The sequence below is a fragment of the Coffea eugenioides genome, chromosome 5 (assembly GCF_003713205.1).
Source record: "Coffea eugenioides isolate CCC68of chromosome 5, Ceug_1.0, whole genome shotgun sequence".
Taxonomy (NCBI): Eukaryota; Viridiplantae; Streptophyta; class Magnoliopsida; order Gentianales; family Rubiaceae; genus Coffea; species Coffea eugenioides.
Window position 1 is genome coordinate 40,192,593 of NC_040039.1, and position 14,535 is coordinate 40,207,127.

General features: G+C 32.6%; 1 protein-coding gene across 1 annotated transcript; it reads right to left on the reverse strand.

The window, feature by feature from the left end:
• Positions 1-3,803: 3,803 nt before the first annotated feature.
• LOC113771639 (probable disease resistance protein At5g43740) lies at positions 3,804-10,858 on the reverse strand. The gene is made up of 3 exons (XM_027316210.1): positions 10,674-10,858; positions 10,431-10,480; positions 3,804-4,554 (listed from the first exon to the last, which is right to left on the reverse strand). The coding sequence occupies exon 3, from the start codon at positions 4,524-4,526 to the stop codon at positions 3,804-3,806; it is 723 nt and encodes a 240-aa protein (XP_027172011.1). The 5' UTR covers positions 4,527-4,554; positions 10,431-10,480; positions 10,674-10,858.
• Between the last annotated feature and the right edge of the window lie 3,677 nt (positions 10,859-14,535).

Here is a 14,535-nt window from a genome sequence, read left to right on the forward strand (position 1 = left end):
GATGAGTTTTAAACCCACTTCAACTGGCGTACTAACAGAATTACAATTCGACATTTGAAATCTGTTCAGAATTTCTTGCACATATTTTCTTTGAGAGATAAAAATTCCATCAGCAGATTGCACCACTTCAATACCCAAAAAATAATGCATCTTTCCAAGATCAGACATATCAAATTCAGCCATCATAGATTTCTTGAATTTCTCAAACATGGCACTATCATTCCCAGTAAAAATAAGATCATCAACATATAAGCAAACAATCAGCAATTTACCTCCATCTCCAATCTTTATGAAAAGTGTATGCTCATATGGACATTTCTTAAATCCCTCCTTAGAAAAATAAGCATCTATACGACTATACCAAGCACGCGGGGCTTGTTTTAATCCGTATAATGCTTTCTTGAGTTTGTATACCTTATGTTCACTTCCAACCTTCACATAACCAGGAGGTTGATCAATAAATACCTGTTCCTGTAAATTACCATGTAAAAATGCTGATTTCACATCCAATTGGAAGATAGGCCATGAATTTTGAGCTGTCAATGCTATCACCATCCTAATCGTGTCATGCCTTGCGACTGGAGCAAAAACTTCTCCATAATCCACCCCAAACTCTTGCTTATAGCCTTTAGCTACCAGACGTGCCTTGTACTTGTCAACTTCTCCATTCTCCTTTAATTTCGTCTTGTACACCCACTTGACACCTATAGATTTTTGTCCTTCTGGAAGATTGGTTAACTCCCAAGTGTTATTTCGTTCAATAGCTGCAATTTCTTCATCCATTGCCTTCTGCCACTTCAAATCTTTAACAGCTTCTTCAAAAACTGTAGGATCACAATCGGAAAATAGTGCAAAATATGTAAGTGGGTTTTCAAATTGATCAATTCCAGTTACCTCATAATCAATCATCCATGCAGGTCTTTTTCTAATACGTTGAGGCAGTCCTTCATCTCCTGCTACTGTTTGGGAATTTGATACATTATCTGGACCATTTGATGGAATTTGTTCTGTCAACTGCTGCCTGTTTTCTTCATCAACTCCATCAAAATCAGCGGGTATTTGTTGTTTAATAATATTGTTGCTCCATGGCCAAAAATTTTCCTCATCAAAAATTACATCCCGACTGATGACAATTTTCTTGGTGATAGGATTATAAAGCTTATAAGCTTTTGACTGATCACTAACACCAAGAAAAATGCATTTCTCCCCTTTGTTGTCTAGTTTTGTCCTCTTTTGCTCTGGAACATGAGTATAGGCAATGCATCCAAAAATTTTGAAGTGATCCACTGTTGGTTTCCGTCCGCTCCATGCTTCCTCAGGCGTCATATTTTTAACAGCAAGTGTGGGACTTCTGTTCAATATATGAATGCTCCAGTTGACAGCTTCGGGCCAAAATTTTTTTGGAACACCACTTTTTGTCAAAATGCTCCTCACCATGTTCAATATTGTACGATTCTTCCTCTCTGAAACACCATTCTGCTGCGGCGTATAAGCGGTTGTAAGCTGCTTCTGAATTCCATGCTCCTCACAAAAATTTATAAATTCTTGTGAATTATACTCTCCACCACGATCACTGCGAAAATTTTTTATGGATTTATCTGCTTCCTTTTCGACAAGAGTCATGAAATTTTTGAACGTTGAAAATGCTTCAGATTTTTCCTGCAAAAAATAGACCCAAGTTTTTCGACTATAATCATCAGTAAACGTCATAAAATAACGTTTTCCACCATTAGATGACAGATTTATGGGTCCGCATAGATCAGAGTGAACCAGCTCCAAGACATTTTTTGCTCTCCACGATTTTCCTTTTGGAAAGCTATCTCGATGTTGTTTGCCAATAACACATTCTTCACAAACTTCTGAAGGAGTTGTGATTTGAGGTAAACCAGCTACCATATTTTTCTGTTGCAAAGTTCTCAGTCCACCAAAATTCAAATGTCCATAACGAAAATGCCATAACCATCCCACATCTTTCGATTTTGTCGAGAAACATGAATGGGTCAAGTTCTGCAAATCGAGTGGGAACATACGATTTGCCGTCATCTTAACTTGAGCAATTAAGCCCAACTTTGCATCTCGAATCTGACATACACCACCTTTGATTGAAATCTCGTACCCTTTTTCGAGCAACTGACCCACGCTAAGCAAATTTGTCTTTAAGTCTGGAGCAAAAAGAACATCAGTAATAGTGTGGGTAGAAGAATTTTCTTTAGCTTGGATAATTACCCTTCCTTTTCCCATAACAGAAATTGTAGAGTTATCACCAAACTTGACAGTGCTACGGAATGACTCGTCCAATTCAGAGAATGCCTTCTTATTTCCACACATGTGATTGCTGCAACCAGTGTCTAAATACCATGTGTTTTGTTGAGTTTCTTCACTCATGTGGCACACCATCAAAAGAGACATTTCTTCTTCTTTTTCTGCAAAATTAGTCCTTTCTCCATTTTGTCTATTCAAATTAGTTCGACATTCGGACTGATAATGGCCATACCTATGACATTTGTAGCATTCAACATTGGACTTGTCTGCTGACTTTGGCCTTTGATTTGTTAATGGATAGCCTCCTCGTCCTCTTCTTCTTCCTTGAAATTGATTTTCTTGGTGCTGGTATTGTTGTTGTTGGTTGCCACGATCATTATTTCCTCTACCTCTGCCTCTGCCTCTGCCTCTGCCTCCTCTCCATGTTGAGTGAATTTCTGCTGAAGCCACTAGTGCTTGCTCCTCTTTCTCTTGCTGGTTAATTTTTTGCTCATGAACCAACAAAGAACTCTGCAATTCATCAATTGAAATTGCATCAATATCTTTCGATTCCTCTATACAGCATACAACAAAATTATATTTTGTTGTCATTGATCGAAGAATCTTCTCGACAATGGTGACGTCCTTCAAGTTTTCTCCATGGATCCTCATCTTGTTAGCGATTGCCGTCGTTCTTGCGAAATAATCAGTGACTGATTCACTTGACTTCATGCGTAAAGTCTCAAATTCGGTCCGAAGAGTTTGAAGCTGCACCCGCTTCGCCTTTGCATTTCCTTGATACTTTTTCTTCATGGAGTCCCAAATTTGTTTGGAGGTATCTTTGTTAAGAATTGTCTCCAAAATGGCTCGATCAATAGCTTGAAAAAGATAATTTTTGGCTTTAAGATCTTTCAGTTTCAATGCTTCCAACTCCATTTTCTGCACCTCTGACAATATTTCTCCGGCTATTGGCTCTGCTACTCCAGATTCGACAACCTGCCAATACTCCTTGGATCTCAAGAAGTTCTCCATTAGCATACTCCAATGATCATAGTGACCATCAAAGCGAGGAATTGCTGGCTGCACAAAATTGTCGGTGGCCATCGTAATTTACAATTCTCACAACTCACTTTTGTTTTCACTCACTAGCCTAGCTCTGGTACCACTGATACAACTATTGAGGCAAATAATAAGAGAAGCAAAGGACAAATGTTTATTGCTTTGTAAAACTCACACAACTTATAACATGAAATTACTCTATTTATAGAGTTTAAACCAACTCCACTAACTATCCCACTAACTCCACTAACTATCCCAATAACTCCACTCACTCCACTAATAACTCCACTAACTCCACTAGGTACTCCACTAATCCCACTAGTTATTCCACTAACTCCACTAATTAGGTAGCATAAACAAATATGATTATCTAACAACGGTAAATACTTCTAACAAGAGGTCTATCCTCTATTGTGGAAGCCGAAATCTTTGACATAGTCAAAGCAAGCACGTGAACAATTCCTTTGGCTAAAAGATATCAGCTAGCCTTCTGACTTTGCCTTTTAGGCCTTTATCAAAATTTTGTCTTTGAAACAATTCTTCCTAAGAATAGGAACAGACGTTTGGAAAGCTTTATCAGATAAACTCTTATCATAACAAACATAAAAAAAATCTTTTGAAATATCTACAACAATAGTAACCCAGTAAATCTTGAAATTACGGTTCTTAAGGAGGTGATCATGAATGTGTCTTGCTAAAGTGGTCTTGCCGACTCCTCCCATCCCGTAAATCCCAATGTTTGAGATATTATCAATTTCCAACCACGCCAAGATTCTTTTCAAACCTTCATCAAACTTTTCTCCAAATAACTTTTCTGTCACCCGAGGCTTGTTTCTGTTCCCAAAAGCGTTAACGCAGAGCTTATCAAAATGTAGACTTTGGTCCAGTAAATCCTTCACTCTTGCTCCTATTTTCTCCACTCTCTCCCCACTGCGGATTGCATTTTCCCGAAATCCACCCTCTTGGACACTGTTTTTCAATGCATTGAAATCATTCTTCATTTCTTCTACCTCCTCAAACCAACTGTTAACCTCTCTTTTCCTTTTCTTAGCACCGGATCGTTCTGTATTTAACACTTCCAACTCAATGTCAGATTTCCTGTCGCTTAATCTTTGCAACTCTTTTTCTAGGGACTTGAGATTGTTATCCAAATTCCAGTAATTTTGCACTTTGTCTAAAGTCCAATTTAACGTTTTGTCTGCCACCGAAGCTCCAAAAGCCTCCATCGTTTTATGGTGAACCCCTTGACTTGACCTATTATTGGAATATCAAATGTTAAGAGAATGAAAAGAAAGTCAAATGAATTAAATCACAAACTTTACCTTTCAGAATTAACAAGCAAGAGCTTTGTTCAAAAGAGGCAGAAATAAGTTCTACATAACGTCTTCATGTTTACAGGGAAAATTGCAATGCAGGTCATACTCAAACTTTGCCAAATTCTCGAACCGAGTTAGTAAACATTTCTTTATTTATTGTGGGATGGTATTCTGAATTTGCTTTAATGTTTCGATGATCAAATACGATTAAAAGTAGTTAAAACTAGTAGCTTGAATATTTTTATTTTTTACATTTATTTTTGAATCTTGTATACGTAATCAATGTTTAGAAAAGAAAAACTTTATATCATTTTCAACTATTCAATATTATACTCATAATCAATGTTCAAATTTACTTTTTTTAAATAATAAAATTTATCAAATCAAGACAGTTTGCACTGACTGAAAAATTCATGAAGAATTCTATTGCTACGATAACATCATGCAAGGAAAAAAATGCAAAGGATATGTATCCAGAACAAAGATATTCAATGTGTCTGTTTTACCTTGTGATCCTAGAAACCACAAGATCAACTTAGATAAAACTAGAATTAATCCAAAACTAGCTGCACGGGATTCACAAATTTTCAAAATTAATCCAAAACTAAGAATTAAGTATCGAAAACTATAATATGAATCATCTAAATCCTCACAATGATATTCCGTTTAACGAGGTGCAGTCTAAGGCACAATATGTAAAGATTGTTTTTTGTCTAAATTTTTTAATCTTCTTGAAATAGTGAGCATTTCTCTTACAAATTAATTTTCAAAATATGTTGTACTACTATGGAGGAAACGAAGGTCTTAAAGGGGTAAATACTATTAATGAAAATATCAATTACATGGTTGAGGAAAATATTTACCATTTGATCTGTATAAATTGGTCATATAAAACTAAAGAAGAGCACTTTTTGGGCTCAAACAGAAAAGAAACCTATTTTAGAAGGATAAGAAACTCTCACATTTCCAAAGATGTTAAACTTAAACTTCTCCTAGGCATAAATACGGCTGTAAAGATGAAAGTCTTAAGAAGTGAAGTCTGTGATGACCATTAAAGAAGATCTAAATATCTTGATTGAGAAAAAAAAATTAGAATATTTTTATCTTTAAAAGTTGGTTATGTATATTTGCTTAGTAGTTTGTTAAACCATTTTTTCAAATTCGCATTGACCTATACAAAATATTTTGCAAATGATAAAATTCATTATTTGTCATGTACAATTAACATGCAAACTTTAAAGTCCCCAAATGCTTTTGCAATAATTTTTAAACTAATGTTCAATCCACTTAAAAAAATCTTTAACAATTGATCAATTATTGCAATATTTATACCCCATGCATTGTTCTGGAATCACAAACTTTTCAATTTAAAACATTAGAATGAATAATTTAGAATAATATAAAAGTGTCGAAGACCGTTGCAATGAAATATAATTTTAAGGAGCTATAGTTTTTGAGATTTTAGTACAAATATATAAACATTAAAGTTTGTCTAAATTTGAGAATTTTCTTAGAATATCTAAGCACTTTTGGCACTAACTAACTAATGTTCGTAATATGTTACACTAATGAAGGAGAATCGGAACTATAAATGTAGAAAAAATTATTTTTGCCTGATTGCACATAATTAATAATGTTGTGCTAGACTTCACACTTTACGTGAAATGAGAAATCCAAAAAAAGATAAACTATATGCAGTATATAAGCAATGATAAGGCTAATTATTTGTATAATTTGAAGGCATTGTATCTTGCTAAAACTCTTTGTAATAAGTTGATTAGCAATATTTAATATCATTGCATTTAACTATTTGTAGTAAAACTACTTAGAAAACTATTTGGGAATGAGGCCATTTTTATAGTAAGATTTTTCAATGAAAATATTGTTTGCTAAAATGATACTACGATTTTTCAATAAAAATATTAGTGATAGATTTCGATAATTAGGTAGTATGTTTTGCTAAAATGTCAGTGAGACTTTTGAATGAAGTAATCAGTTTTGCTCCATATGTGAAAATTTGTAAAATGACATAATAAGTTTTCCTAAAAAAAGATGTTAAGTCTTGCTACAATTTAACGAGAATTTTCAATAAAAAATAGTGTGATTAATACAAAAAGTGTTAATTTTTACAAGAAACTAATAGGAAAGTTTTACTACAAAGTAAAACATTATAATACAATGACAAAATTTGCTAAAAAGAAGTGGTTAGTTTTGTTAATGAAATAGTACGTTTTGCTTGGAGTAGTAGGATTCGTTAATGGTAAGTCTTGCAAGGAAATTAGTAGGATTCGTTAATGATGTGGCAAGTTTTGCTACAAAAGTGATGAAATTTACAAATTACCTACCGAATCTTTCAATAAAATAGTAACTTTTAGAGGAAAAGTGGTAATTTTTGCTAATACTATTGGTAGAAATATATCAAATCTAACATGACACACATATATACGGATCTGAAAATCAATACAAAATAAAGATAAGTTCCAACATATCCTCCATCCAGATGAATGATTATAGCCCCATTAAACTGTGCATGTCGTCTAACAGTCAAATCTAATTAAAAGTTGGTTCAAGTCCAGAGAGGATTTGATTCAAATTCAAAGAGAAGTTTAGACCTGACAATAATAAATGGGAGAAATTACAAATCTGAGAAACTAGATCTACAAAATCTTAAATTTCATAGAAAAAGATAAAAATTGAAACAAAATTCACAAGAAAAAACCAAGGAGAAATAAAACTCTCACTGGAATAATATGGGGGAGAAGAAATTCTTATTAGGAGATCATAGGAGAGAAAAATCTCTCACTAAAAATCCTAGGAGAAAATTTATTTCTACAAGAGAAATTGAAAAACTAGAGAAAGGGATCCCTACAAGAGAAAGTAAAAAAAAAAAAAAAGAGACTGAGAGAGAGAGTCCCCTCCCAAGGTGAAAGACTAGATTTATCTGATATTTCTCCCATGGGAGGGTTAGAGAAGACTTTGACTAGAGGAATTTAAGAGAGAAGAAGAAGAAGATAGTCCTAGAGAGAAAAGACCAGGAGAAAATAGTGTATACATTAACAATATAGTAAAGATTAATCCAAAAATTTAATAATATTTATTAACCCAGTAGCATGATTTTTTAATGAAGTGAAGTAGTATCTTTTTGGTGTGCAAATAGTAATATTCAATAAAATTTGGTAACTTTAGCCTAATTAATAGGAAGATTTACTAGAAATTGGTAGACTTTCCTAATAAACTCACAACTTAAAGGTGGCCGAGTTTTGAACAAAGAAAATACTAAGTAGGTGAATTTTTGCTAGTGGAATGCCAAATTTCTTCAAAGACATTAAAATTTGCTGAAAAAGTCTCAAGTATTGCTAAAATAATAATAAAATATTTTACGAAAGTGTTAAGTTTCACTAAGAAAGTGGCAAGAATTTGGCAGAAAAAATAATTGTTAAATAAAAATTAAGTTTGAAAAGGAAAACAATAAACTTTGTAGTAAAGTAATAAGTTTGGTAATTTAAAGAGAAATTTATATAAATTGTGAAAGTTACTTGTTTCATATGAAATTAACCATTATTTTTAATTATCTTAGCACCACCCCAAAAAAAAAAAGGAGACTTACCACAACAATTTTGTTGTAGTGGGACTATCGGTGACAAATTAAAACCTACATGCATCATCAAATGAGCTAGTCATCTATGAGTTATGGTGACTAAGTGTCTGTTTGATAACCTAAAAAAGTGCTGAAACTAAATTCATTCAGACATTCACATGTTTTGGGTGTTTGATAAATAAAAATTTTTCTGCTGAACTTATTAAGTGGTGCTGAATTTGTATGTATTTTTTTCAGCGCAAAAATCGTAACTGAATGTTTAATTTGATAAGAATCAAGGGATTTACTTCAACTACTTTATCTTATCTACCAAATCTATCCTTGTTTGTTAATTACATTCAAATTCCTTATTGAATTAAACAACCTAATATTCTCTATCCAAAATCCTTATCTGATTAAACAACCTGACATTCTCTGTCTAATGGCTTTCTACTTCTATTTTCTCCCTATTTAATGATTTTTTTACAATTTCTCCATACTCCTCACATCTGTCTACTCCTTATCTTTTTTCATCTTTCTACTCTTTCATAATTTTGTCATTTTTTTCCTCCCAATTTTTTTTATTGCTACCGTACTCACCAATCTCAAATTCATTTTTTCCAAGGTAAGTGACATTGATTATTTGTTGTTTTGCTTCAACATTTTTCCATTGAAGTAATTAAATTTCTATATAGTTTGGTGTGAATTTAAAACTTGTTTATTGCAGCTTCCTTTTGCTTATATTTGGACTTTTCTTATCAAACTCTGATTTAAAAATATATTTGCACCGATATTTGGACTTTTCCATAATATATTTCTTCTTTTATATTACTTTGATTTAAAAATAAATATTGTCATTTTCATACCTAACAATTTTAAGCTAATTAAATCATATGTTCTATTTCCTTTTTGGATTGAAAGATAGAATGGCAAAATTGTACAATTTAGTTTATTAAATATTAAGTTATAAATGTTTATCAAACAGTATAAATATGTTCAGCATTAAGATTCAGATATTCATATATCTCTTTTCAGTGCTTAATATTCAGCAAATTAATTGTTTCAGAATTCAGAATTCAGAATTCAGAATTCAGTTTTATCAAACGGAGCCTAAGAGTCATCTCCATTCTTTTTGAAAACTGTTTTCTTATTTGTTGTTAGATTTCCATTAAGATGTTTTATACCTCATCAATGTTACGAAAAGAAAAAAGAAAATTTTTATCATGTTCAAGTATTTATCAAAGACATATAAATGCTATCAGGTCAAGACTTGTGGGCGGAATGAAAAGTTCATGAAGTACACTGCAGCAAGGTCAGTATTATGCAAGAAAATAGAAGCATATATACATCAATAACGATGAAATTAAAAGCATCTCTATATAATTACTATGAGATCCTAGAAGCACAAAATATAAGACAAAATTGGTTTTTACCCCCATAAAACAATTTTTGTGCTAAATCTAGATTATAAATGGCTGTATAATTCCAATTACTCGTATTTTTTTCCATTTTAAATATCTGTATAATTCTAATTACTCGGATGGAATTTTTTTTTCTTTTGCAAATAAGAGTACAAGAGTATAAATTGATACGTTTGAGTAACATTAGAATTAATCCATCATGTTATGAACAATAACCCACATATAGTCGGAGAAAAATTTTCATAACCCACATGTAGTCGGAGAAAAATTAACATATTTTTAAAAGAATACACTATCCAATTATTTCAATCACTCCGATCCAATTAAGCATTTTAACAAAGTGGTTGGAGATAAATATAAATTCCAAAAAAAAGAAGAAGAAAATGTTTAGCTTTAAGGTTCTATATAAAATCTTCTAAGTTCCAAAAATTGACAACTAGATTCGGATCTGGATCCAAATTTGACAAACTATGATGATTTTGAATTTGAATCTGCTGTTACTGATCTGTCGATTTTCAGCAAACAGGATCCAGATTCAATAGTATTAGCCGGATCTGGGAGTGGATCAAACCATTATGGTTCACACTTTATCTTCTCCAAAAGTTGATAAGAATTTGCAACTATGATAAAATTCAATATTCTTGCCCAAAAGCGCCAACAATGTGAAAATTAAAGCATGAAGAGAGCAATCCATGTTGAAAGAATAGGAACTGATCTATGATTTTTGTGCTTCTTAGAGCTATATATAACATGACAGCAACAAGAAATAACTTCAATATTACAAATTAAGATGGATTATGCATGATGTCATTTTACCTTGAAATCTTGGGCCAGGTTATCCTGGAGACGATGAGAACCACAAGACCCTGGCAATAGACGTAAAAGTGTGTATTATATTTTCGTTAGTTTTCACTACTAAGAAGCAACTCCAAAGATATTGAATTAAGACTCAGACAATTGAACTAAGATTTTTGTGCCAAGTGAAGCTATCATGTACTTGATCAAATAAGAAACAACTCCGACAATTACAAAATTGTGATGGATATGATCTCATTGTACCTGAAATTTTCACCAGCAAACTTGAGGATGCTGAGAATCTTGACTCTGCAAAAGTATGGACTTTTGTTTTCTGTTTTTCTTTTGATTTTCTACGAGTTTTTCTTTTGATAAAAGTTGAACTAATCGTAGACAATTATTGTATCTGTGGATGATAAAAGATGAGTGATTTAAAGTTGAGGAATGGATGATAAAAGATGAGTGATTTAAGGAGTCAAGCATTACGATATCTAAGTCATATTATTGCATCTGTGGGTCAAGGTCTTCCTTCCCAGTTCGCATGCAAAAAGACAAAAGATTAATATTTTTGTTACCGAGTTGGTATAATACATTATTGTTTTTATGCTTTTTTTGTGTTATGCTTTTATAGCACAGGATTTAGACAAGTATTGCTACTGTTGGTGTGAATAATTTTTCATATGGATTTTTTTTTTTGCTATACTTTTATAGCGCAGAATTTAGATTGTCTAAATTAATTAAGCCAATTATTTCCCTTTAATTGTATGGAAAAATTAGGAAAAAGGGAATAAGAAGAGTGAAAATTCATAAGCAGGGTGTAAGTTTTAGAAAATTTGTGAATGAGGTAAGGGTTATTATTCATATATTATAAAAAAAAAAATTTCTTGCAAGCTAAATTACAATTTAACCATTATGTGCACACTTGTATCTACACATATATCATATGTGCATATGGGGGTGGGAGTTGGGTTAGGTGATAAGGGAAGAGGGATTGTAAATAGGAAATCCTAAATTTAAAATCTCTTACTTAAATGAAAAAAAAACTACAGAACAATCATATGTGCATATTTGCATGTATATTTATATTTATCAAAATAAAATCTTATTCAGTAAGGTGCACATTGTTATGAGGGTAATTTAGTTATTTAGCAATAAAATTATTGGTTGCTTTAATTTGTGAGTAATAACCAATGCCCCAGTTACAATTTTTTTAAAATTTACAACTTACTTAGAGATTGTTAATATTCCCATTCTTTTTTTTTATTTTCCCAAATTATTTTGAGAACATCATACTATTGTGGAAAAAGGAAGCAGGGGACATTTCCAGGAAATGGTGCGGCGAAGACTTTGATGTCTACAGGGAAGAATTTCTGACACACGAAAAAGGGGAAGTAAACTGTATAAAGGGTTTGGTGTCTGCTAAAATGAGCTTTCTAGAATCATACAATCAATTTGCCAAGAATAAGCAAATTTTCTTTCCGAGAGGGCCTACTTGATTTAGTCAATCAAGCAGATACTTAGAAGGAGCTGTTGAAGTGCATGGTTGTTTGTTGTTTGTTTTCTGTAGGGTCTGAGTAATTACTGTATTTGTTCCAGTAATTCTGATTGTTGAAAAAAAAAATTACTTGTATGCTTCCCTATTTTTGGGTAGTTATCGTAACTTTTATAGGCTAATGTAATTGTTCCTGGAAAGATAGGCTTTTTTATTTATTTAAGTTGCAGGATAAACTTATCAAACTTTTGAGGTGAAATTATCGAGTATTTTCTTTAAGTTAGATTTTTTTTTTTGGGTATATATCAACATTAAATGGATAGTTTAAATAAAATATACTCTTTTTTTTTTTAACGATCCCTTTCACCTTAAACCTCCTCCATTATCAACAAGTTGATGTTAATGACAATGACGAGCGGAAAAATCCTACAAGTTGCAGGGAAGGATGATATAATGGTCTTCACTTCCGTATAAACTGAAAGATAATTAAGGGTCCGTTTGTTTCGGATGAAAATGTTTTCCAGGAAAATATTTTCCTAATTTCCCGTGTTTGGTTGCACAAAAGTTACTGAAAACATTTTCCTATGTAAAATATTTTCACTCATCTTATGGAAAACAACTTCCCTTCCAAACTTACTAAAGTTGTTTTTCGAAATGCATGCATCCCGCCTGTAGTATGTTCCAAACTTACTGAAAACATCTTATAGTATGTTTTTTTTTTTTTAGTGTAAACAGGAGGATTCGAAACCAAGACCTCTTCCTTACACTCCCTCTCACGTACCACCCAACCCAACCCAACCCAACTCTCCCCCTAGTATATTCAAAATAAAAAACAAAATCTCATTCTGCTCATCCTATACTAATAATTAATTATGTATAATAGGAACATTCTTTTCTAGGTAAATTTTGATTAAAGATACTGATGTTCATTCAAGACACTCTATTTTTCCAAAACGCTTCTCCCCTGTCCACCACTCACAAGTAACAACAATCTCTGCACTCACACAGTATCCTATTTAATGTATTTTTTCAAAAACTTTTTTATGCTTCAAAATATTACCATAGTTGATATTTTAAACAAAATTTATTTTTTTTTAAAACAGGCCAAAAATAGGCCAGCAAAATAGACGCCCGCAGCCCAATATGTGCCTCAACCGTCTGTGGACTAGCAGTAGAAGAGAGCCAGCACTGAAAGGAAATGACTTGGCCTTTGACAACAAATCAACTAAAGGAAACTCCCAGGAAATTGCGAGGAAGGCTTTTCAAATTGGCAAAGTAACTAGTTTGGTGTTGTAACAAAACTAACAAATGGCATTTGTATCCTAGATTGGCGTCAAGTTTCTCCTTTTGCCAAGTCTAATTTTGATATGCAAAATTTTCTTACTTGAGCAAATGAGACATGGACATGCCTTGAAGTTGCAGGGAAGGATGATACAATGGTCCAGCTGTAAACGGATGGGTTTTGTTATGTAAAGTTCTGTCCAGCTGTCGTATTTGAGATATGATGCACAATCACAATCGCAATTATCTCAAATAAATATTTTAAATAATCTTCTATTCAAAAATATTTATTGTATATTGTTGTATCTAATATATGTGTGACAGGGTGTCAAACCTGTACAATAATAAATACCTACTCGAGAAAAGTACAGATTTTGTATATAGCGGTGAGTAGGGTCGAATCCACAGGGATTGTGGATAATTCGTTTCTTCTAAAGTCCAAAGTATGGGAGGTTCTTGGATTAAATGCTAACTAAATAAATTAAGTGCAGAAAATAATTGATTAAGAGAAATAATTAAGAGAAACTCTAGCCAAGGGTACACTTCAGAAATGGTTCAGGCACTGATCATTGATTCACAGATAATTCCACATTTATTAATAGATTAGTTATAGTTGCCATGCACGCGATAAACAACCAACCTTTCCTTACTTTCTCGATAGTTAAGGTACGACCGTTAACTATTTCTCTAACCCAAAAACAACCCTAGGTACGACCGTAGGGTTTAATTTTTAGATTGCATTAATAATTAGAAAGACCCAATCCTAACTAACAAACACGCTACGAGGGTTTGTTTAAGTTAGATCGTATGTTCTCCTGACATAAACCCAATTACGCCAGTTGCTACTGAGATAAAGATAACGAACAATTACGGATTCAATTATCCCTATTTAGCAAAATAGCCTATGTGAATAATTAAATATTGCGCATATATTCAATCACTCACACGAGCTATAGCAATTAAAAGCAGGAAACATATAAATACCAATAAATTAAGGAAGCAATTAAAATAAATTAGATCTCACAGTAATTGTTGAACCAAGTCTTCAGTTGTCCCCTTGACTAGAATTAAGAGGTTAGTCCTCCATTAATGGAGAACAACCATCCGAAAGAGCTAAGAAAAGAAAACTAAAAATTATGCTAAAAGCCTAAACTAAAACTATTGATTGATAAGAGTCCTCTGTACGTTTGTCTCCTTTTTAAAGCCAACAATGACTAAAGCTTCTTATCCCTGTGGTCCCCTGCTGAAATTGAGAATCAAACCAAAAGTGGGGCTCTACCGAATTCCTTGCTTTTAGTTTCCTATTGCCCGTAGGACTCCAATCTCCTAATCAGCAAAGGAAATGCAATCTCT